At 42.3% G+C, this 24532-nt stretch overlaps 1 protein-coding gene, 9 non-coding genes and 1 pseudogene across 10 annotated transcripts; all 11 read left to right on the forward strand.

Annotated features, from left to right (window-relative positions):
• The first annotated feature begins 17374 nt into the window (after positions 1-17374).
• LOC117556407 (60S ribosomal protein L13a-like) lies at positions 17375-20333 on the forward strand. Its single transcript, XM_034231732.1, has 7 exons — positions 17375-17547; positions 17982-18054; positions 18325-18393; positions 18619-18720; positions 19338-19423; positions 19611-19670; positions 20074-20333. Exons 4-7 carry the CDS (start codon positions 18648-18650, stop codon positions 20311-20313), a joined length of 459 nt encoding a protein of 152 aa, XP_034087623.1. The 5' UTR covers positions 17375-17547; positions 17982-18054; positions 18325-18393; positions 18619-18647; the 3' UTR covers positions 20314-20333.
• On the forward strand, positions 18177-18258 carry LOC117556458. Its single transcript, XR_004570576.1, has one exon. It is a non-coding gene; the product is annotated as a small nucleolar RNA Z195/SNORD33/SNORD32 family (small nucleolar RNA).
• On the forward strand, positions 18446-18526 carry LOC117556460. The gene has a single exon (XR_004570578.1). It is a non-coding gene; the product is annotated as a small nucleolar RNA Z195/SNORD33/SNORD32 family (small nucleolar RNA).
• LOC117556455 lies at positions 19164-19236 on the forward strand. Its single transcript, XR_004570572.1, has one exon. It is a non-coding gene; the product is annotated as a small nucleolar RNA SNORD50 (small nucleolar RNA).
• Positions 19818-19890, forward strand: LOC117556457. Its single transcript, XR_004570574.1, has one exon. It is a non-coding gene; the product is annotated as a small nucleolar RNA SNORD50 (small nucleolar RNA).
• A 59-nt stretch (positions 20334-20392) lies between the features above and the next one.
• LOC117556461 lies at positions 20393-20473 on the forward strand. Its single transcript, XR_004570579.1, has one exon. It is a non-coding gene; the product is annotated as a small nucleolar RNA Z195/SNORD33/SNORD32 family (small nucleolar RNA).
• A 116-nt stretch (positions 20474-20589) lies between these two features.
• On the forward strand, positions 20590-24214 carry LOC117556387 (annotated as a pseudogene).
• Positions 20943-21015, forward strand: LOC117556451. Its single transcript, XR_004570569.1, has one exon. It is a non-coding gene; the product is annotated as a small nucleolar RNA SNORD50 (small nucleolar RNA).
• Positions 21511-21591, forward strand: LOC117556449. Its single transcript, XR_004570567.1, has one exon. It is a non-coding gene; the product is annotated as a small nucleolar RNA Z195/SNORD33/SNORD32 family (small nucleolar RNA).
• On the forward strand, positions 22632-22704 carry LOC117556452. The gene has a single exon (XR_004570570.1). It is a non-coding gene; the product is annotated as a small nucleolar RNA SNORD50 (small nucleolar RNA).
• On the forward strand, positions 23629-23701 carry LOC117556454. The gene has a single exon (XR_004570571.1). It is a non-coding gene; the product is annotated as a small nucleolar RNA SNORD50 (small nucleolar RNA).
• Positions 24215-24532: the final 318 nt, after the last annotated feature.

Here is a 24532-nt window from a genome sequence, read left to right on the forward strand (position 1 = left end):
CGATTTACATGTCACAAATTACTCCAAATTACTCCAAACTACTCGCGTATACTTTTTCCAATATTCACGAAACGCTGTATACATATTGCTATTATGATTGCACACATATTTCAAATTGCCTTTCATTTTAAGGACATTTCTGCAAACTCCTCATAGGGGAATGATCGGAACAATTACAATCCAGGACAACTTCAGCGCATATCCAATGTCATGCTACATTGAGAAGGAATAGTCCTTCGCTCAAACGGGGAGCTCATAGGCTAACGGAGAATGTACCATTTTTGACCAATTATATGTCAGATAAGCTACTGAGGCCTGCCTGTTTGCCTGGCACATCAACTCTCACACACACACACACACACACACACACACATACACACACACACACACACACACACACACACACACACACACACACACACACACACACACACACACACACACACACACACACACACACACACACACACACACCTACTGTTAGTCCAACAACGCCCTTTGCTGGCGGCATGTTCATTACAAAAGACACTCGCTAACCCTAACCCTAACCCTAACCCTAATGTTTATTTGTAGATATCTCCTAAAGCCTACAAATAAAGTGTGACATGTAGGCCTGTTACATTTGTTATTGAGCGATATATATTATACACACTGTTCTGCTTTCTGCACTGACCTCAGCAGCTGTTCTCACTGTAACATCACCTAACATCCAGGGGACATGTGATTAGTGAGTAAACAAACGGTAAAGGGCAGAAAGTCTGATGCACATTTGATCATCTCAAATAACTTATAATCACAACGGGAACAGTTTGCAGAGCTGTGCTTCATTTGACAGAAGTCCAGCCATGCGTCACGCCTCTTTTAAACATCACTGTTGGCTGAAATCGTCTCAGGAGAATACTTCAGTGTACCCTCGGTTATAGCTCCTCCAGAGACACTCCTCTCTCCTCTAAATCAGTGTATCCTCGGTTACGGCTCCTCCAGACAGCCTCCTCGATAATCGATCCTCGACGACCCTTTAGAGAAATTTGTTTTCCTTCGACATCCGTTTCCGGGTCGCTGCCGGAGCACCTGGGAGTCTGGGACGCGAAAATTAGAGAAATGACAAACGGCTCATTTCCCAGGACTCGCGCACGTCTGCTTGACGCCGGGACGACCTGCCGCCCTCCCCGACAGGCGCACGGACGCGAGGGCCCGCTCATCACTGCGCGCACAAGTGCGACCGCAGTTTTAATTAGGGCCCGAGCACGACAGTGCTAGGACCCAACGGCGTCCTAGCACGAAGTGCAAGGATACCTATTGTTATTCGTGGTATTATTATTATTATTCCATATTTCAATGCTTATTTTCAGGCCTTTAGGATGCTGAGAAAGTTGTATAATTTTGCACAGATTCCAGAATCGGTGAAAAATTTGATATTCTGGAGTCTAATGTGTTCAAATTGTCCAACATGCTCTCTAGCGCCACCTATGGCCATTTCCGTTTTTGGAAAGATGTACAAAGTCGCACCGTAACTCCAAATGACCTGAAATTTTCACACTTACTCGGGTGGACCTGCTCTACATATAAGGTCCAAGTACCCGTAAGCTCCGCCTACTTTATTTTTTTTTAAATTAGCATAATTTGAAAAACAGTTAAATATTCACTTAAATTTCAAATTTTGGTTTTTCAACACCAAACTCAGTATACAGTATCGCCGGAGGGTCAGACACATTATCGTAGGAAATGAGCATGTTCAGTTGATAAATGTGGTCGTCATTACTCTAAATGTCTTCGCAAAAAGGCGGGGCTTAGATAGAAATGCTCATAACTCATCAACAATGTACCAAAAAAACACACATTTTGGTGGTAAGGTTCAGTCTGTATTGGGGAAGAAGCACAAAAAGTAATTTCCATTTTGGACTATAGGGGGCGCCAAAAACATGACAAATGTCTAACTCATGAACTGATGGACGAAATATTTTTCTTTTTTTGTAGACATACTCTGGGGATGAGTATGGACTTATATTTAAAGTGTCACAACGAATGACAAATGTGGGCGTGGCCTGTACTTTTTTTTTTATGACGATGAGCTAAAATGGTTTTCGTTACGCAAAAATTGGTACACGAGTCACAGCCCACGACTTTTTCCATAATGTAAAAAAAAAACGTACATTTTCAAAAAAACTGCTCACTAGCGCCCCCTATTGTGTGGTAGTCGCATATAGTTTCTCAGAACTTCACGAATGTTGGCACAGATATTCCTCATGGAATTGCGGACATATTTGTACATACATTCCATTAGCCCCGCCCCCCAAAAAGTCGGCCATTTTGAAATATGTGCGTTTTTTATGCATTTTAAGCACATTCGTGCGGATTCCTCCTAGGGGAATGATCGGAAAAATTCCAATCCAGGACACGTTCAGCCCCTATCCAATATGATACTTAATGGAGAAGAACATTTTTGATAGCTCAATCGTGGAGGTCGTAAGCTAACAGCGAATACACCATTGTTGACGATTTACATGTCGCAAATTACTCCAAATTACTCGGATATAGTTAATCCGATATTCACGAAACGCTGTATACATATTGCTATTAAGATTGCACACATATTTCAAATTGCCTTCCATTAGCCCCGCCCCCCAGAAAGTCGGCCATCTTTTAAAATGTGCGGTTTTCAGCCATTTTACGCACGTTCTTGCGAACTCCTCCTAGGGGAATGATCGGAAAAAATCCAATCCAGGACAAGTTCAGCCCATTTCCAATGTGATGCTAAATTGCGAAGGAATAGTCGATCGCTCAAACGACGACTTCGTAAGCGAACGGAGAACTTTCCATTTTTGACGATTTACATGTCCCAAATTACTCCAAATACTCGCGTATACTTTTTCCAATATTCAGGAAACGCTGTATACATATTACTATTATGATTGCACACATATTTCAAATTGCCTTCCATTAGCCCCGCCCCCCAGAAAGTCGGCCATTTTGAAAAATGTGCGTTTTTCAGCCATTTTACGCACGTTCTTGCAAACTCCTCCTAGGGGAATGATCGGAAAAATTCCAATGCAGGACAGGTTAGCCCCTATCCAATATGATACTTAATTGAGGAAGCACATTTTTGAAAAGCTCAATCGTGGAGGTCGTAAGCTAACAGCGAATACACCATTTATTGACGATTTACATGTCACAAATGACTCCAAATACTCCAAACTACTCGCGTATACTTTTTCCAATATTCACGAAACGCTGTATACATATTGCTATTATGATTGCACACATATTTCAAATTGCCTTCCATTAGCCCCGCCCACCAGAAAGTCGGCCATTTTGAAAAATGGCCGTTTTTCATGCATTTTAAGGACATTCTTGCAAACTCCTCATAGGGGAATGATCGGAACAATTCCAATCCAGGACAACTTCAGCGCATATCCAATGTCATGCTACATTGAGAAGGAATAGTCCTTCGCTCAAACGGGGAGCTCGTAGGCTAACGGAGAATGTACCATTTTTGACCAATTATATGTCAGATAAGCTACTGAGGCCTGCCTGTTTGCCTGGCACATCAACTCTCAAACACACACACACGCACACACACACCTACTGTTAGTCCAACAACGCCCTTTGCTGGCGGCATATTCATTACAAAAGACACTCGCTAACCCTAACCCTAACCCTAACCCTAACCCTAACCCTAACCCTAATGTTTATTTGTAGATATCTCCTAAAGCCTACAAATAAAGTGTGACATGTAGGCCTGTTACATTTGTTATTTAGCGATATATATTATACACTGTTCTGCTTTCTGCACTGACCTCAGCAGCTGTTCTCACTGTAACATCACCTAACATCCAGGGGACATGTGATTAGTGAGTAAACAAACGGTAAAGGGCAGAAAGTCTGATGCACATTTGATCATCTCAAATAACTTATAATCACAACGGGAACAGTTTGCAGAGCTGTGCTTTGTTGACAGAAGTCCAGCCATGCGTCACGCCTCTTTTAAACATCACTGTTGGCTGAAATCGTCTCAGGAGAATACTTCAGTGTACCCTCGGTTATAGCTCCTCCAGAGACACTCCTCTCTCCTCTAAATCAGTGTATCCTCGGTTACGGCTCCTCCAGACAGCCTGACTCGATAATCGATCCTCGACGACCCTTTAGAGAAATTTGTTTTCCTTCGACATCCGTTTCCGGGTCGCTGCCGGAGCACCTGGGAGTCTGGGACGCGAAAATTAGAGAAATGACAAACGGCTCATTTCCCAGGACTCGCGCACGTCTGCTTGACGCCGGGACGACCTGCCGCCCTCCCCGACAGGCGCACGGACGCGAGGGCCCGCTCATCACTGCGCGCACAAGTGCGACCGCAGTTTTAATTATTATTATAGTGCTGGCGTATCCTGTTTTTGAGGCCTTTAGGACGCTGAAAAAGTTGTATAATTTTGCACGGACAACAGGACCGGTAAAAAATTCAATATTCTGGAGTCAATGGGTTAAATATTCCAACCTGCTCACTAGCGCCACCTATCCAAATCCCATTTCGCACAAAATTAATTAAGTCGCACCGTAACTCAGAATGACCTGAAATTTTGCACACATATCCGGGAATACCTGTTCTACAAATAAGTCCATGGGAACCCTAAGCTCCGCCTACATTTTTTTTTTTAAATTGGCTAATTTACATAAACAGTTAAATATTCACTTAAATTTCAATTTTCAGTTTTTCAACACCAAACTTCGTATATAGCATCGGTGGAGGGTCAGACACATTACCCTAGGAGATGAGCATGTTCAAACGATAAATATTTCCGCCATTAATTAAAACGTACTCGCAAAAAGGCGGGGCTTATAAAGAAATGCTCATAACTCATCAACAATGTATCCATTCACCACAGATTTTGGTGGAAAGGTTCAATCTGTCTTGGGAAATAGGCACACCAAATAATTTACATTTAAGACTATAGGGGGCGCCAAAAACACCACCCATTTATAACTCAAGAGCGGATGGACGAATTATTATTATTTTTTTTTACACATACTCTCGGGGTGACTACGAACTCAGATTTAAAGTGTCGCAACAAATTCAGAATGTGGGCGTGGCCTATACATTTTTTTTTAATTGACGATGAGCATAAAATGAGCTTCGGACGCAAAACTTGGGACACACGTCAGAGCCCACGACCTTTTCGATAATGTAAAAAAAAAACGTACATTTTCTAAAAAACTGCTCACTAGCGCCCCCTATTGTGTGGTAGTCGCATATAGTTTCTCAGAACTTCACGAATTTTGGCACAGACTATTCCTCATGGAATTGCGGACATATTTGTATATACATTCCATTAGCCCCGCCCCCCAAAAAGTCGGCCATTTTGAAATATGTGCGTTTTTTATGCATTTTAAGCACATTCGTGCCGATTCCTCCTAGGGGAATGATCGGAAAAATTCCAATCCAGGACACGTTCAGCCCCTATCCAATATGATACTTAATTGAGAAGAACATTTTTGATAGCTCAATCGTGGAGGTCGTAAGCTAACAGCGAATACACCATTGTTGACGATTTACATGTCGCAAATTACTCCAAATTACTCGGATATAGTTAATCCGATATTCACGAAACGCTGTATACATATTGCTATTATGATTGCACACATATTTCAAATTGCCTTCCATTAGCCCCGCCCCCCAGAAAGTCGGCCATCTTTTAAAATGTGCGGTTTTCAGCCATTTTACGCACGTTCTTGCGAACTCCTCCTAGGGGAATGATCGGAAAAAATCCAATCCAGGACAAGTTCAGCCCATTTCCAATGTGATGCTAAATTGCGAAGGAATAGTCGATCGCTCAAACGACGACTTCGTAAGCGAACGGAGAACTTTCCATTTTTGACGATTTACATGTCCCAAATTACTCCAAATACTCGCGTATACTTTTTCCAATATTCAGGAAACGCTGTATACATATTACTATTATGATTGCACACATATTTCAAATTGCCTTCCATTAGCCCCGCCCCCCAGAAAGTCGGCCATTTTGAAAAATGTGCGTTTTTCAGCCATTTTACGCACGTTCTTGCCAACTCCTCCTAGGGGAATGATCGGAAAAATTCCAATGCAGGACAGGTTTAGCCCCTATCCAATATGATACTTAATTGAGGAGCACATCTTTGAAAAATTACTCGTGGAGGTCGTAAGCTAACAGCGAATACACCATTTTTGACGATTTACATGTCACAAATTACTCCAAACTACTCGGATATAGTTATTCCGATATTCACGAAACGCTGTATACATATTGCTATTATGATTGCACACATATTTCAAATTGCCTTCCATTAGCCCCGCCCCCCAGGAAGTCGGCCATTTTGAGAAATGTGCATTTTTCATGCATTTTCAGCACATTCTTGCGAACTCCTCCTAGGGGAATGATCGGAAAAATTCCAATCCAGGACAACTTCAGCGCATATCCAATGTCATGCTACATTGAGAAGGAATAGTCCTTCGCTCAAACGGGGAGCTCGTAGGCTAACGGAGAATGTACCATTTTTTACCAATTATATGTCAGATAAGCTACTGAGGCCTGCCTGTTTGCCTGGCACATCAACTCTCACACACACACACACACACACACACCTACTGTTTGTCCAACAACACCCTTTGCTGGCGGCATATTCATTACAACAGACACCTATACACTCGCTAACCCTAACCCTAACCCTAACCCTAACCCTAACCCTAACCCACACACACACACACACACACACACACACACACACACACACACACACACACACACACACTGTTAGTCCAACAACGCCCTTTGCTGGCAGCATATTCATTACAAAAGACACTCGCTAACCCTAACCCTAACCCTAACCCTAACCCTAACCCTAATGTTTATTTGTAGATATCTCCTAAAGTCTACAAATAAAGTGTGACATGTAGGCCTGTTACATTTGTTATTGAGCGATATATATTATACACACTGTTCTGCTTTCTGCACTGACCTCAGCAGCTGTTCTCACTGTAACATCATCTAACATCCAGGGCACATGTGATTAGTGAGTAAACAAACGGTAAAGGGCAGAAAGTCTGATGCACATTTGATCATCTCAAATAACTTATAATCACAACGGGAACAGTTTGCAGAGCTGTGCTTCGTTTGACAGAAGTCCAGCCATGCGTCACGCCTCTTTTAAACATCACTGTTGGCTGAAATCGTCTCAGGAGAATACTTCAGTGTACCCTCGGTTATAGCTCCTCCAGAGACACTCCTCTCTCCTCTAAATCAGTGTATCCTCGGTTACGGCTCCTCCAGACAGCCTCCTCGATAATCGATCCTCGACGACCCTTTAGAGAAATTTGTTTTCCTTCGACATCCGTTTCCGGGTCGCTGCCGGAGCACCTGGGAGTCTGGGACGCGAAAATTAGAGAAATGACAAACGGCTCATTTCCCAGGACTCGCGCACGTCTGCTTGACGCCGGGACGACCTGCCGCCCTCCCCGACAGGCGCACGGACGCGAGGGCCCGCTCATCACTGCGCGCACAAGTGCGACCGCAGTTTTAATTAGGGCCCGAGCACGAGAGTGCTAGGACCCAACGGCGTCCTAGCACGAAGTGCAAGGATACCTATTGTTATTCGTGGTATTATTATTATTATTCCATATTTCAATGCTTATTTTCAGGCCTTTAGGATGCTGAGAAAGTTGTATAATTTTGCACAGATTCCAGAATCGGTGAAAAATTTGATATTCTGGAGTCAATGTGTTCAAATTGTCCAACATGCTCTCTAGCGCCACCTATGGCCATTTCCGTTTTTGGAAAGATGTACAAAGTCGCACCGTAACTCCAAATGACCTGAAATTTTTCACACTTACTCGGGTGGACCTGCTCTACATATAAGGTCCAAGTACCCGTAAGCTCCGCCTACTTTATTTTTTTTTAAATTAGCATAATTTGAAAAACAGTTAAATATTCACTTAAATTTCAAATTTTGGTTTTTCAACACCAAACTCAGTATACAGTATCGCCGGAGGGTCAGACACATTATCGTAGGAAATGAGCATGTTCAGTTGATAAATGTGGTCGTCATTACTCTAAATGTCTTCGCAAAAAGGCGGGGCTTAGATAGAAATGCTCATAACTCATCAACAATGTACCAAAAAAACACACATTTTGGTGGTAAGGTTCAGTCTGTATTGGGGAAGAAGCACAAAAAGTAATTTCCATTTTGGACTATAGGGGGCGCCAAAAACATGACAAATGTCTAACTCATGAACTGATGGACGAAATATTTTTCTTTTTTTGTAGACATACTCTGGGGATGAGTATGGACTTATATTTAAAGTGTCACAACGAATGACAAATGTGGGCGTGGCCTGTACTTTTTTTTTTATGACGATGAGCTAAAATGGTTTTCGTTACGCAAAAATTGGTACACGAGTCACAGCCCACGACCTTTTCCATAATGTAAAAAAAAAACGTACATTTTCAAAAAAACTGCTCACTAGCGCCCCCTATTGTGTGGTAGTCGCATATAGTTTCTCAGAACTTCACGAATGTTGGCACAGATATTCCTCATGGAATTGCGGACATATTTGTACATACATTCCATTAGCCCCGCCCCCGAAAAAGTTGGCCATTTTGAAATATGTGCGTTTTTTATGCATTTTAAGCACATTCGTGCGGATTCCTCCTAGGGGAATGATCGGAAAAATTCCAATCCAGGACACGTTCAGCCCCTATCCAATATGATACTTAATGGAGAAGAACATTTTTGATAGCTCAATCGTGGAGGTCGTAAGCTAACAGCGAATACACCATTGTTGACGATTTACATGTCGCAAATTACTCCAAATTACTCGGATATAGTTAATCCAATATTCACGAAACGCTGTATACATATTGCTATTATGATTGCACACATATTTCAAATTGCCTTCCATTAGCCCCGCCCCCCAGAAAGTCGGCCATCTTTTAAAATGTGCGGTTTTCAGCCATTTTACGCACGTTCTTGCGAACTCCTCCTAGGGGAATGATCGGAAAAAATCCAATCCAGGACAAGTTCAGCCCATTTCCAATGTGATGCTAAATTGCGAAGGAATAGTTGATCGCTCAAACGACGACTTCGTAAGCGAACGGAGAACTTTCCATTTTTGACGATTTACATGTCCCAAATTACTCCAAATACTCGCGTATACTTTTTCCAATATTCAGGAAACGCTGTATACATATTACTATTATGATTGCACACATATTTCAAATTGCCTTCCATTAGCCCCGCCCCCCAGAAAGTCGGCCATTTTGAAAAATGTGCGTTTTTCAGCCATTTTACGCACGTTCTTGCAAACTCCTCCTAGGGGAATGATCAGAAAAATTCCAATGCAGGACAGGTTTAGCCCCTATCCAATAGGATACTTAATTCAGGAGCACATTTTTGAAAAATTACTCGTGGAGGTCGTAGGCTAACAGCGAATACACCATTTTTGACTATTCACATGGCGCAAATTGCTCCAAACTGGTCGCATATAGTTTTTCCGATATTCACGAAACGCTGTATACATATTGCTATTATGATTGCACACATATTTCAAATTGCCTTCCATTAGCCCCGCCCACCAGAAAGTCGGCCAATTTTCAAAATGGCCGTTTTTCATGCATTTTAAGGACATTTCTGCAAACTCCTCATAGGGGAATGATCGGAACAATTCCAATCCAGGACAACTTCAGCGCATATCCAATGTCATGCTACATTGAGAAGTAATAGTCCTTCGCTCAAACGGGGAGCTCGTAGGCTAACGGAGAATGTACCATTTTTGACCAATTATATGTCAGATAAGCTACTGAGGCCTGCCTGTTTGCCTGGCACATCAACTCTCACACACACACACACACACACACACCACACCCAACACACACACCTACTGTTAGTCCAACAACGCCCTTTGCTGGCGGCATATTCATTACAAAAGACACTCGCTAACCCTAACCCTAACCCTAACCCTAATGTTTATTTGTAGATATCTCCTAAAGCCTACAAATAAAGTGTGACATGTAGGCCTGTTACATTTGTTATTGAGCGATATATATTATACACACTGTTCTGCTTTCTGCACTGACCTCAGCAGCTGTTCTCACTGTAACATCACCTAACATCCAGGGGACATGTGATTAGTGAGTAAACAAACGGTAAAGGGCAGAAAGTCTGATGCACATTTGATCATCTCAAATAACTTATAATCACAACGGGAACAGTTTGCAGAGCTGTGCTTCGTTTGACAGAAGTCCAGCCATGCGTCACGCCTCTTTTAAACATCACTGTTGGCTGAAATCGTCTCAGGAGAATACTTCAGTGTACCCTCGGTTATAGCTCCTCCAGAGACACTCCTCTCTCCTCTAAATCAGTGTATCCTCGGTTACGGCTCCTCCAGACAGCCTCCTCGATAATCGATCCTCGACGACCCTTTAGAGAAATTTGTTTTCCTTCGACATCCGTTTCCGGGTCGCTGCCGGAGCACCTGGGAGTCTGGGACGCGAAAATTAGAGAAATGACAAACGGCTCATTTCCCAGGACTCGCGCACGTCTGCTTGACGCCGGGACGACCTGCCGCCCTCCCCGACAGGCGCACGGACGCGAGGGCCCGCTCATCACTGCGCGCACAAGTGCGACCGCAGTTTTAATTAGGGCCCGAGCACGAGAGTGCTAGGACCCAACGGCGTCCTAGCACGAAGTGCAAGGATACCTATTGTTATTCGTGGAATTATTATTATTTATTCGCATAGTTTCATGCTTATTTGCAGGCCTTTAGGATGCTGAGAAAGTTGTATAATTTTGCACAGATTCCAGAATCGGTGAAAAATTGAATATTCTGGAGTCAATGTGTTCAAATTGTCCAACATGCTCTCTAGCGCCACCTATGGCCATTTCCGTTTTTGGAAAGATGTACAAAGTCGCACCGTAACTCCAAATGACCTGAAATTTTTCACACTTACTCGGGTGGACCTGCTCTACATATAATGTCCAAGTACCCGTAAGCTCCGCCTACTTTATTTTTTTTTAAATTAGCATAATTTGAAAAACAGTTAAATATTCACTTAAATTTCAAATTTTGGTTTTTCAACACCAAACTCAGTATACAGTATCGCCGGAGGGTCAGACACATTATCGTAGGAAATGAGCATGTTCAGTTGATAAATGTGGTCGTCATTACTCTAAATGTCTTCGCAAAAAGGCGGGGCTTAGATAGAAATGCTCATAACTCATCAACAATGTACCAAAAAAAACACACATTTTGGTGGTAAGGTTCAGTCTGTATTGGGGAAGAAGCACAAAAAGTAATTTCCATTTTGGACTATAGGGGGCGCCAAAAACATGACAAATGTCTAACTCATGAACTGATGGACGAAATATTTTTCTTTTTTTGTAGACATACTCTGGGGATGAGTATGGACTTATATTTAAAGTGTCACAACGAATGACAAATGTGGGCGTGGCCTGTACTTTTTTTTTTATGACGATGAGCTAAAATGGTTTTCGTTACGCAAAAATTGGTACACGAGTCACAGCCCACGACCTTTTCCATAATGTAAAAAAAAAACGTACATTTTCAAAAAAACTGCTCACTAGCGCCCCCTATTGTGTGGTAGTCGCATATAGTTTCTCAGAACTTCACGAATTTTGGCACAGACATTCCTCATGGAATTGCGGACATATTTGTACATACATTCCATTAGCCCCGCCCCCCAAAAAGTCGGCCATTTTGAAATATGTGCGTTTTTTATGCATTTTAAGCACATTCGTGCCGATTCCTCCTAGGGGAATGATCGGAAAAATTCCAATCCAGGACACGTTCAGCCCCTATCCAATATGATACTTAATTGAGAAGAACATTTTTGATAGCTCAATCGTGGAGGTCGTAAGCTAACAGCGAATACACCATTGTTGACGATTTACATGTCGCAAATTACTCCAAATTACTCGGATATAGTTAATCCGATATTCACGAAACGCTGTATACATATTGCTATTATGATTGCACACATATTTCAAATTGCCTTCCATTAGCCCCGCCCCCCAGAAAGTCGGCCATCTTTTAAAATGTGCGGTTTTCAGCCATTTTACGCACGTTCTTGCGAACTCCTCCTAGGGGAATGATCGGAAAAAATCCAATCCAGGACAAGTTCAGCCCATTTCCAATGTGATGCTAAATTGCGAAGGAATAGTTGATCGCTCAAACGACGACTTCGTAAGCGAACGGAGAACTTTCCATTTTTGACGATTTACATGTCCCAAATTACTCCAAATACTCGCGTATACTTTTTCCAATATTCAGGAAACGCTGTATACATATTACTATTATGATTGCACACATATTTCAAATTGCCTTCCATTAGCCCCGCCCCCCAGAAAGTCGGCCATTTTGAAAAATGTGCGGTTTTTCAGCCATTTTACGCACGTTCTTGCAAACTCCTCCTAGGGGAATGATCAGAAAAATTCCAATGCAGGACAGGTTTAGCCCCTATCCAATATGATACTTAATTGAGGAGCACATCTTTGAAAAATTACTCGTGGAGGTCGTAAGCTAACAGCGAATACACCATTTTTGACGATTCACATGTCACAAATTACTCCAAATTACTCCAAACTACTCGCGATATAGTTTTTCCAGATATTCACGAAACGCTGTATACATATTGCTATTATGATTGCACACATATTTCAAATTGCCTTCCATTAGCCCCGCCCACCAGAAAGTCGGCCATTTTGAAAATGGCCGTTTTTCATGCATTTTAAGGACATTTCTGCAAACTCCTCATAGGGGAATGATCGGAACAATTCCAATCCAGGACAACTTCAGCGCATATCCAATGTCATGCTACATTGAGAAGTAATAGTCCTTCGCTCAAACGGGGAGCTCGTAGGCTAACGGAGAATGTACCATTTTTGACCAATTATATGTCAGATAAGCTACTGAGGCCTGCCTGTTTGCCTGGCACATCAACTCTCACACACACACACACACACACACACACACAAACACACACACCTACTGTTAGTCCAACAACGCCCTTTGCTGGCGGCATATTCATTACAAAAGACACTCGCTAACCCTAACCCTAACCCTAACCCTAACCCTAATGTTTATTTGTAGATATCTCCTAAAGCCTACAAATAAAGTGTGACATGTAGGCCTGTTACATTTGTTATTGAGCGATATATATTATACACACTGTTCTGCTTTCTGCACTGACCTCAGCAGCTGTTCTCACTGTAACATCACCTAACATCCAGGGGACATGTGATTAGTGAGTAAACAAACGGTAAAGGGCAGAAAGTCTGATGCACATTTGATCATCTCAAATAACTTATAATCACAACGGGAACAGTTTGCAGAGCTGTGCTTCGTTTGACAGAAGTCCAGCCATGCGTCACGCCTCTTTTAAACATCACTGTTGGCTGAAATCGTCTCAGGAGAATACTTCAGTGTACCCTCGGTTATAGCTCCTCCAGAGACACTCCTCTCTCCTCTAAATCAGTGTATCCTCGGTTACGGCTCCTCCAGACAGCCTCCTCGATAATCGATCCTCGACGACCCTTTAGAGAAATTTGTTTTCCTTCGACATCCGTTTCCGGGTCGCTGCCGGAGCACCTGGGAGTCTGGGACGCGGAAAATTAGAGAAATGACAAACGGCTCATTTCCCAGGACTCGCGCACGTCTGCTTGACGCCGGGGACGACCTGCCGCCCTCCCCGACAGGCGCACGGACGCGAGGGCCCGCTCATCACTGCGCGCACAAGTGCGACCGCAGTTTTAATTATTATTATTCTGCATATTTCCATGCTTATTTTCAGGCCTTTAGGATGCTGAGAAAGTTGTATAATTTTGCACAGATTCCAGAATCGGTGAAAACTTAGATATTCTGGACTCAATGTGTTCAAATTGTCCAACATGCTCTCTAGCGCCACCTATGGCCATTTCCGTTTTTGGAAAGATGTACAAAGTCGCACCGTAACTCCAAATGACCTGACATTTTTCACACTTACTCGGGTGGACCTGCTCTACATATAAGGTCCAAGTACCCGTAAGCTCCGCCTACTTTATTTTTTTTTAAATTAGCATAATTTGAAAAACAGTTAAATATTCACTTAAATTTCAAATTTTGGTTTTTCAACACCAAACTCAGTATACAGTATCGCCGGAGGGTCAGACACATTATCGTAGGAAATGAGCATGTTCAGTTGATAAATGTGGTCGTCATTACTCTAAATGTCTTCGCAAAAAGGCGGGGCTTAGATAGAAATGCTCATAACTCATCAACAATGTACCAAAAAAACACACATTTTGGTGGTAAGGTTCAGTCTGTATTGGGGAAGAAGCACAAAAAGTAATTTCCATTTTGGACTATAGGGGGCGCCAAAAACATGACAAATGTCTAACTCATGAACTGATGGACGAAATATTTTTCTTTTTTTGTAGACATACTCTGGGGATGAGTATGGACTTATATTCAAAGTGTCACAACGAATGACAAATGTGGGCGTGGCCTGTACTTTTTTTTTTATGACGATGAGCTAAAATGGTTTTCGTTACGCAAAAATTGGTACACGAGTCACAGCCCACGACCTTTTCCATAATGTAAAAAAAAAACGTACATTTTCAAAAAAACTGCTCACTAGCGCCCCCTATTGTGTGGTAGTCGCATATAGTTTCTCAGAACTTCACGAATGTTGGCACAGACATTCCTCATGGAATTGCGGACATATTTGTACATACATTCCATTAGCCCCGCCCCCCAAAAAGTCGGCCATTTTGAAATATGTGCGTTTTTTATGCATTTTAAGCACATTCGTGCCGATTCCTCCTAGGGGAATGATCGGAAAAATTCCAATCCAGGACACGTTCAGCCCCTATCCAATATGATACTTAATTGAGAAGAACATTTTTGATAGCTCAATCGTGGAGGTCGTAAGCTAACAGCGAATACACCATTGTTGACGATTTACATGTCGCAAATTACTCCAAATTACTCGGATATAGTTAATCCGATATTCACGAAACGCTGTATACATATTGCTATTATGATTGCACACATATTTCAAATTGCCTTCCATTAGCCCCGCCCCCCAGAAAGTCGGCCATTTTGAAAAATGTGCGTTTTTCAGCCATTTTACGCACGTTCTTGCCAACTCCTCCTAGGGGAATGATCGGAAAAATTCCAATGCAGGACAGGTTTAGCCCCTATCCAATATGATACTTAATTGAGGAGCACATTTTTGAAAAATTACTCGTGGAGGTCGTAAGCTAACAGCGAATACACCATTTTTGACGATTTACATGTCGCAAATTACTCCAAACTACTCGGATATAGTTATTCCGATATTCACGAAACGCTGTATACATATTGCTATTATGATTGCACACATATTTCAAATTGCCTTCCATTAGCCCCGCCCCCCAGAAAGTCGGCCATTTTGAAAATGTGCGGTTTTTCATGCATTTTACGCACATTCGTGCCAACTCCTCCTAGGGGAATGATCGGAAAAATTCCAATCCAGGACAACTTCAGCGCATATCCAATGTCATGCTACATTGAGAAGGAATAGTCCTTTCGCTCAAACGGGGATCTCGTAGGCTAACGGAGAATGTACCATTTTTGACCCATTATATGTCAGATAAGCTACTGAGCCCTGCCTGTCTGCCTGGCACATCAACTCTCACACACACACACACACACACACACACACACACACACACAACACACACACACACACACACACACACACACACACACACACACACACACACACACACACACACACACACACACACCCTCGCTAACCCTAACCCTAACCCTAACCCTAACCCTAACCCTAATGTTTATTTGTAGATATCTCCTAAAGCCTACAAATAAAGTGTGACATGTAGGCCTGTTACATTTGTTATTGAGCGATATATATTATACACACTGTTCTGCTTTCTGCACTGACCTCAGCAGCTGTTCTCACTGTAACATCACCTAACATCCAGGGGACATGTGATTAGTGAGTAAACAAATGGTAAAGGGCAGAAAGTCTGATGCACATTTGATCATCTCAAATAACTTATAATCACAACGGGAACAGTTTGCAGAGCTGTGCTTCATTTGACAGAAGTCCAGCCATGCGTCACGCCTCTTTTAAACATCACTGTTGGCTTAAATCGTCTCAGGAGAATACTTCAGTGTACCCTCGGTTATAGCTCCTCCAGAGACACTCCTCTCTCCTCTAAATCAGTGTATCCTCGGTTACGGCTCCTCCAGACAGCCTCCTCGATAATCGATCCTCGACGACCCTTTAGAGAAATTTGTTTTCCTTCGACATCCGTTTCCGGGTCGCTGCCGGAGCACCTGGGAGTCTGGGACGCGAAAATTAGAGAAATGACAAACGGCTCATTTCCCAGGACTCGCGCACGTCTGCTTGACGCCGGGACGACCTGCCGCCCTCCCCGACAGGCGCACGGACGCGAGGGCCCGCTCATCACTGCGCGCACAAGTGCGACCGCAGTTTTAATTATTTTTATTTTTCGTCAGAATGTAAAAATTATATTAGTTACACATTTTTGTTCTCAAAAAACTGCATTGTGTGTAATACAACTGTGATTTTTATTAAATTAGTTAGTTTTTAAGGAAGGCCAGAGCTTCAGCTCTGTCAAATAGATTGTTCCCTTTAGTTAACGTTATTTAAAAGATAATGATTATGTCCCCTCTATTGTATTACGAGCGTCCATTGGATAACGGAGAATTGTACACCCGGAAGTAAGTATTCTCCTTACTGTCGATTGATTTTACAGTGATATCTGCACTACTCATCGACTAAAAAACACCAGATTATCCTTGTTAATTACACAACATTGATTGGTTTGAATTGTGTACAATGCTTTTGTATTTTCCCCCTTCGATTCGGAGAAACAAATATTTTTTCGGAGTTTTAGGATGGCCGAAGACACTACACTACCCAGAATCCTCAGCTATCGTTTGGGACTACACCATGTGCTTAGCTTGACAAACCCCGTGATCAGTCCTCAAGCTCGACATTAAATGGCCCGCATCATAATAACAAATCATTACCATGCTGTCATGAACGTGCGGTGCTGTTACGTGTACGCAAATTGATGTGCTTGATGTGAAGGAGCATTTTGGTTAAAGTTGCGCATGCGCTATGAGCGCACATACGGGTACTTCTCAGGCATGCCGGGTAATCTGTGACGTTTTGCTCTCTCAAAAGTTGGGCCATTTTATCATCATGCGCTAATGAGCAACTCTCATAGGAATGAATGAGGCCCCGCCTCCTACGCTGTATCCAGTTCTTATTATACATCCATGCGTTTGGCCAGCACGAATATTTTGATCTGAGTCCGGCGCACTTCCTGGGGGCTTGCTTCAGAGAGGTGGAGACTGCAGTACGTACACACACACTCTCACATACTCTCACACTCTCTCTGATCCTAGCAGTGGCTGAGTGAACATGCATTCATCATGGCAGCTTCCCCCAACGAGTCAACGCCTTAGCTACACTTGGGTCATGGAAATGAGTAAGTCTGGACAACAGCGTAAATGTAGTAATTTTAATAGATGCACACCCTTCTCTGTTCACAGGGCTTTATGCTTATACTCGCCCACCATTTATTTTTTTGCAGTCTAAAATGTATTACACGTGCTTTGACGTTGATGCTAAGCTAAAATATGCTCTCGTCGGTGGGCTCCATGTGGCATTACAAAGTGCTATAACGTTTATAATTGACAATTGGCCTTTTTTCCTAAGGAGCAACAACGTTTTAAAATGGCGCGTGAGTTTTTACTATGTATAAAACGTGACCAGCAACATTAAGCTATTGAATCAGTTTTGAAGCACGTGTTTAATAGATGTTACATATTTAAAGCAAGCTTATAGGATGGCCAATGTTAGCCGTATTTACAGCTCGAAAATATAATGCAAGTATTAATATCCTCACTTTCCAACCTGCAGGTTCTGCTGCTTGATGGCAGGGGCCATTTACTCGGTCGGCTTGCTGCCCTCGTGGCTCAACGGGTTATGTTGGGTAAGTCATTATAGCAAGCATTAACACTTTAATTAAAATACCCGGCAGAAACTGAAATGAGACCCTGCTCTTTTGATAAATATTAAGATTACCGAAGGGGAAATTAAGCTGCTTTGCCTCAGTCTGTCAATGATGATCACCTTACAGCTTTGCTTGAGTTTAACGACCATGAGAAAACTCACATGCACTACCATCTGAGACAGTATGCAGGCGATGGTTAATCTGAGCACAATATTGTTTTCTAAATGCTAAACTGCAGTTTTCTTTTAGGACACGTAGCTGTAGTGTTGGTGAGATGTGAAGGCATCAACATCTCTTGAAACTTCTACCGTAATACGGGTAAGTAGAGTTTATGCTCAAAAGAACCATATTTCCATTGTGCCTTATGCCTGTTGTCAGTGATGATTCCCTACTATATTGTTCGAGTTTAATTGACCATGAGACCACTACATGCACTACCATCTGAGACATCAGCATTTAATACTGCCATAATGGCTGCCCCTGCTTGGTGTCTTGAAGTATTTGTGACTCAGTTCAGTGTTTATATTTTGTTCCCCTTTACAGTGAAGTACCTGGCTTTCCTGCGTAAGAGGATGAACACCAACCCCTCTCGTGGACCTTTCCACTTCAGAGCCCCCAGCAGGATCTTCTGGAGGACTGTCAGAGGTGAGCATGAAACTAAGTGTAAAGTTGGGAAGAGGCAACTCCCAACACCTGAAATGTAATGCTGAAATATTCTTGTAGTGGGAATATCACAGCATTTACTGTGAAATAAATTGCCTTTCAGTGTCAAAGCTATTGAACAATGCTATTACCGTTTTGAATAAACAGATTACACTCAAACAAGTTGTTCAGTTCAAATGCAGTAAATGCACTTTATCTGTGGACTGCACATTGGACAGGCATTATTTACTTTGACAGAGATATTTATTCCTCTACCATGAAATGTGGCTGAGACACTAAGTCTAGTTGCAAGGCCTAAACCTTTTAATCATAAGAACCAACAAAGATCCAGTGTTGGCTAAAATATAATTGTGTGTAATCTAGGTTAATATTTGGTAATACAGGATCTTGGCATTTATTTGACCCAGCACAAGTTGTTCCTTGATTGACAGTGATGAACACTATACCGAAACTGATCATCCATTGATGAGACAACATTTCGGATCTGATTGCTGAGTTGAGATGAGGACATTCGTGTGTGCTTGGACAAATAAACTTTTGATTCAGGTTTAATTAATTGGCTATTTGAAACTGAACTAACGAGTATTCTCTGTTTACAGGCATGTTGCCCCACAAAACCAAGAGAGGACAGGCCGCTCTGGACAGGATGAAGGTGTTTGACGGTATCCCCCCACCCTATGACAAGGTGATTATTTCAATTGAAAAACAAAGGGCGGCCCTGACATCTCTGCTGTCTGTGATGTTAACATTTATACTTACTTACCTTGTTTGAGTTATGACTCTGAAAACAAACTCTCTCTGAGACATGCAAGCCTATCAATGCAAAGACATTTTGTTTTCTTCTTTTACTGATTTTGGCTTTGTTTCCACAGAGGAAGCGCATGGTTGTTCCAGCTGCTCTTAAGATCGTGCGCCTGAAGCCCACTCGCAAGGTGAGCATCCAATATCTCTCAAGAACAGACTAAATGGGATTTTGGCCACACTTAAGATTACATTTGTAGTTCTTACATGGCTTTCATATTAGCCAACATGCAGAAATACCAGTTGAATTGGTTCAACCTGCCACAACGGTTCCTACTCTACAGTGATGAACACTATACCGAAACTGATCATCCCTTGATGAGACAACTTTTCGGATCTGATTGCTGAGTTGAGAAGGGACGTTGTGCCTTTTTTATATATGAAACTTTAAACAAAGTTTATAGGTGCACTATCAAAGAACATGTGCAAGTTTGTTTTAGTTGGGAGTTTCTATTGCCTAAACTTAAGAAGGTTAATTTAGAAAATATATGATTCACTTTGAAAGTTACTGACTTTGACTTTTCTGTCTCTCAGTTTGCTCTTCTTGGGCGTCTGGCTCATGAGGTTGGCTGGAAGTACGCGGCCATCACAGCCACCCTGGAGGAGAAGAGAAAGGAGAAGGCTAAGCTGCGCTACGACAAGAAGAAGTGTACGATCAAGCTGACCAAGGTGGCAGAAAAGAACGTTGAGAGCAAGATCGCAAAATACACGGAAGTTCTTTTAGGACACGTAGCTGTAGTGTTGGTGAGATGTGAAGGCATCAACATCTCTTGAAACTTCTACCGTAACAAGCGTAAGTAGAGTTTATGTATGCTCGACAAAACACTTTTCCATTGTGCCTTATGATTTGCCTGTTGTCAGTGATGATTCCCTACTATATTGTTCGAGTTTAATTGACCATGAGACCACTACATGCACTACCATCTGAGACATCGGCATTTAATACTGCCATAATGGCTGCCCCTGCTTGGTGTCTTGAAGTATTTTTAACTCAGTTTTTATATTTTGTTCCCCTTTACAGTGAAGTACCTGGCTTTCCTGCGTAAGAGGATGAACACCAACCCCTCTCGTGGACCTTTCCACTTCAGAGCCCCCAGCAGGATCTTCTGGAGGACTGTCAGAGGTGAGCATGAAACTAAGTGTAAAGTTCAAATGCAGTAAATGCGCTTTATCTGTGGACTGCACATTGGACAGGCATTATTTACTTTGACAGAGATATTTATTCCTCTACCATGAAATGTGGCTGAGACACTATAAGTCTAGTTGCAAGGCCTAAACCTTTTAATCATAAGAACCAACAAAGATCCAGTGTTGGCTAAAATATAATTGTGTGTAATCTAGGTTAATATTTGGTAATACAGGATCTTGGCATTTATTTGACCCAGCACAAGTTGTTCCTTGATTGACAGTGATGAACACTATACCGAAACTGATCATCCATTGATGAGACAACTTTTCGGATCTGATTGCTGAGTTGAGAAGGGACGTTGTGCCTTTTTTTATATATGAAACTTTAAACAAAGTTTATAGTTGCACTATCAAAGAACATGTGCAAGTTTGTTTTAGTTGGGAGTTTCTATTGCCTAAACTTAAGAAGGTTAATTTAGAAAATATATGATTCACTTTGAAAGTTACTGACTTTGACTTTTCTGTCTCTCAGTTTGCTCTTCTTGGGCGTCTGGCTCATGAGGTTGGCTGGAAGTACGCGGCCATCACAGCCACCCTGGAGGAGAAAAGAAAGGAGAAGGCTAAGCTGCGCTACGGCAAGAAGAAGTGTACGATCAAGCTGACCAAGGTGGCAGAAAAGAACGTTGAGAGCAAGATTGCAAAATACACGGACGTTCTTTTAGGACACGTAGCTGTAGTGTTGGTGAGATGTGAAGGCATCAACATCTCTTGAAACTTCTACCGTAATACGGGTAAGTAGAGTATATGCTCAAAAGAACCATATTTCCATTGTGCCTTATGCCTGTTGTCAGTGATGATTCCCTACTATATTGTTCGAGTTTAATTGACCATGAGACCACTACATGCACTACCATCTGAGACATCGGCATTTAATACTGCCATAATGGCTGCCCCTGCTTGGTGTCTTGAAGTATTTTTAACTCAGTTTTTATATTTTGTTCCCCTTTACAGTGAAGTACCTGGCTTTCCTGCATAAGAGGATGAACACCAACCCCTCTCGTGGAGCGTTCCACTTCAGAGCCCCCAGCAGGATCTTCTGGAGGACTGTCAGAGGTGAGCATGAAACTAAGTGTAAAGTTCATATCCAGTAAATGCGCTTTATCTGTGGACTGCACATTGGACAGGCATTATTTACTTTGACCGAGATATTTATTTCTCCATCATGAAATGTGGCTGAGACACTAATGGTGCATTTCCACTACAGCGGGTAGCCCCGTTTAAGCGTCCTTAACGTCCTCAAGCGGCCAGGCCAGTTTTTGGTGGCCTTTCCATATAGCCTAGTACAGGCTAGCGGGTACTTTTTCCGGCCCCATAAAATCGTGGTTCTATCAGGCCAGGGCCAGGGCTGAACTAGTGACGTCAACACTCTCGACTGCTGATTGGTCAGAGAGAATCGTCACAAGATCGCGCGCAAGTTCATCCCTAGCGGCGCATATATATTTAGAAGCAAGCTTGCAGCATTTTTATAAACAGCATTTTGTAAACGGAGGAGCTACAAAAATGGCTACGTCTAATAATAAAAGCACACCGTGGTCGACCGAGGAGGTGACGACGTTCCTTCATATCATTGGGGATGATCAAATCCAGCGGGAGCTCGACGGAACAACTCGAAATGTGAAGCCGATCGCCCCGCTTACACTGCGTTGCTACCCCAGGTCCTAAACTGTAATGGAAATGCACCACGGCCTCGGACGGCCAGCGAGGCAGCCCGAGGACGCTTAAACGGGGCTACCCCGTTGCAGTGGAAATGCGCCATAAGTCTAGTTGCAAGGCCTAAACCTTTTAATCATAAGAACCAACAAAGATCAAGTGTTGGCTAAAATATAATTGTGTGTAATCTAGGTTAATATTTGGTAATACAGGATTTTGGCATTTATTTGACCCAGCACAAGTTGTTCCTTGATTGACAGTGATGAACACTATACCGAAACTGATCATCCATTGATGAGACAACTTTTCGGATCTGATTGCTGAGTTGAGATGAGGACATTCGTGTGTGCTTTTGACTCAGGTTTAATTAATTGGCTATTTGAAACTTGAACTAACGAGTATTCTCTGTTTACAGGCATGTTGCCCCACAAAACCAAGAGAGGACAGGCCGCTCTGGACAGGATGAAGGTGTTTGACGGTATCCCCCCACCCTATGACAAGGTGATGATCACAATTTTTTTTAAAAAAGAAACGGCCACATTGTATGCTATGTGGCCCTGACATGTCTACTCTGCTGTCTGTGATGTTAACCTTTATACTTACTTACCTTGTTTGAGTTATGACTCTGAAAACAAACTCTCTCTGAGACATGCAAGCCTATCAATGCAAAGACATTTTGTTTTCTTCTTTTACTGATTTTGGCTTTGTTTCCACCGAGGAAGCGCATGGTTGTTCCAGCTGCTCTTAAGATCGTGCGCCTGCAGCCCACTCACAAGGTGAGCATTCAATATCTGTCTCAAGAACAGAGTAAATTGTGTTTTGGCCATACTTAAAGGTAGGGTAGGTAAGTATGGAGAAACAGCTGGAGTGCGCTAGAATTTGAAAGTATGCAGCCGAAAAAAAGCTGCCCCTTCCTTACAGAGCCCCTCCTCCAACACACAGGAACGTGCACATGACCAATGAGGGCACGAGATAAGTTTGTATCCGGGCCGGCTAAAATAATTGGTCTTGCTTTTTACAGCACCACGGCTTCCACAGATTACATTTTTTTTTTTGTATGTATTTATTGTCAAAGCATTTAATGTATTCATTGCCATCGGGGTGTTAAGAGCATTCCATGGAATATAACAAAGTGTTTCTGAAGGGAATTACCTACCCTACCTTAAGAGTTAATTTGTAGTTCTTACATGGCTTTCATATTGGCCAACATGCCGAAACAAATTGCATCAATCTGCTACCGCGGTTACTACTTGACAGTGATGAACACTATACCGAAACTGATCATCCATTGATGAGACAACTTTTCGGATCTGATTGCTGAGTTGAGTAAGGGACGTTGTGCCTTTTTTTTTATTTTTATAAATAAATGTAACTTTAAACAAAGTTAATGGGTATCAAAGAACATGTTAATGTTTGTTTTAGCGGGGAGTTTCTATTGCCTACACTTTAGAAGGCCATGTGATTTGGTTATTTAGAAAAGCTATGATTCACTTTGAAAGTTTTTGACTTTTCTGTCTCTCAGTTTGCTCTTCTTGGGCGTCTGGCTTACGAGGTTGGCTGGAAGTACGCGGCCATCACAGCCACCCTGAAGGACAAGAGAAAGGAGAAGGCTAAGCTGCGCTACGGCAAGAAGAAGTGTACGATCAAGCTGACCAAGGTGGCAGAAAAGAACGTTGAGAGCAAGATTGCAAAAATACACGGACGTTCTGAAACAATATGGAGTTTGTCTTATCTAGTTTTCTCCGGCCAATAAATGTTTATAGAAAGTGTATTGACTGTTTCATTCCACTTTGCTGAAAGTTGAGCTTATATTGAAATAAAGTTAATTCCAATGTTATATTGGATTTGGCCAGTGTTTGCAAACTTGACTAAATGTATAGTGCGACCATGTGCCTAAGGGACTTGGCCAGATAAGCCAGGCGGTAATATGAAATGCATGGAAGGAGATACTGGAGATACTTTTTTTGGGCATGGGAATAAATATAGGCTTCAGGTATGAATATGGTGAATTCTGAAGGTTCTAAGGAAATCAGGCTAGATTTAAGAAATTGGGCTTTGAATGTCAAACATGCGAGTGATCTTGGTTTCGAAGGACTAACTGGGATGTATCACTCTAGTTTGAAATAAAAGGGTAAATAAGGGCCAAAAGAATTAA

The sequence above is a fragment of the Gymnodraco acuticeps genome, unplaced genomic scaffold (genome assembly GCF_902827175.1).
Source record: "Gymnodraco acuticeps unplaced genomic scaffold, fGymAcu1.1, whole genome shotgun sequence".
NCBI lineage: Eukaryota > Metazoa > Chordata > Actinopteri > Perciformes > Bathydraconidae > Gymnodraco > Gymnodraco acuticeps.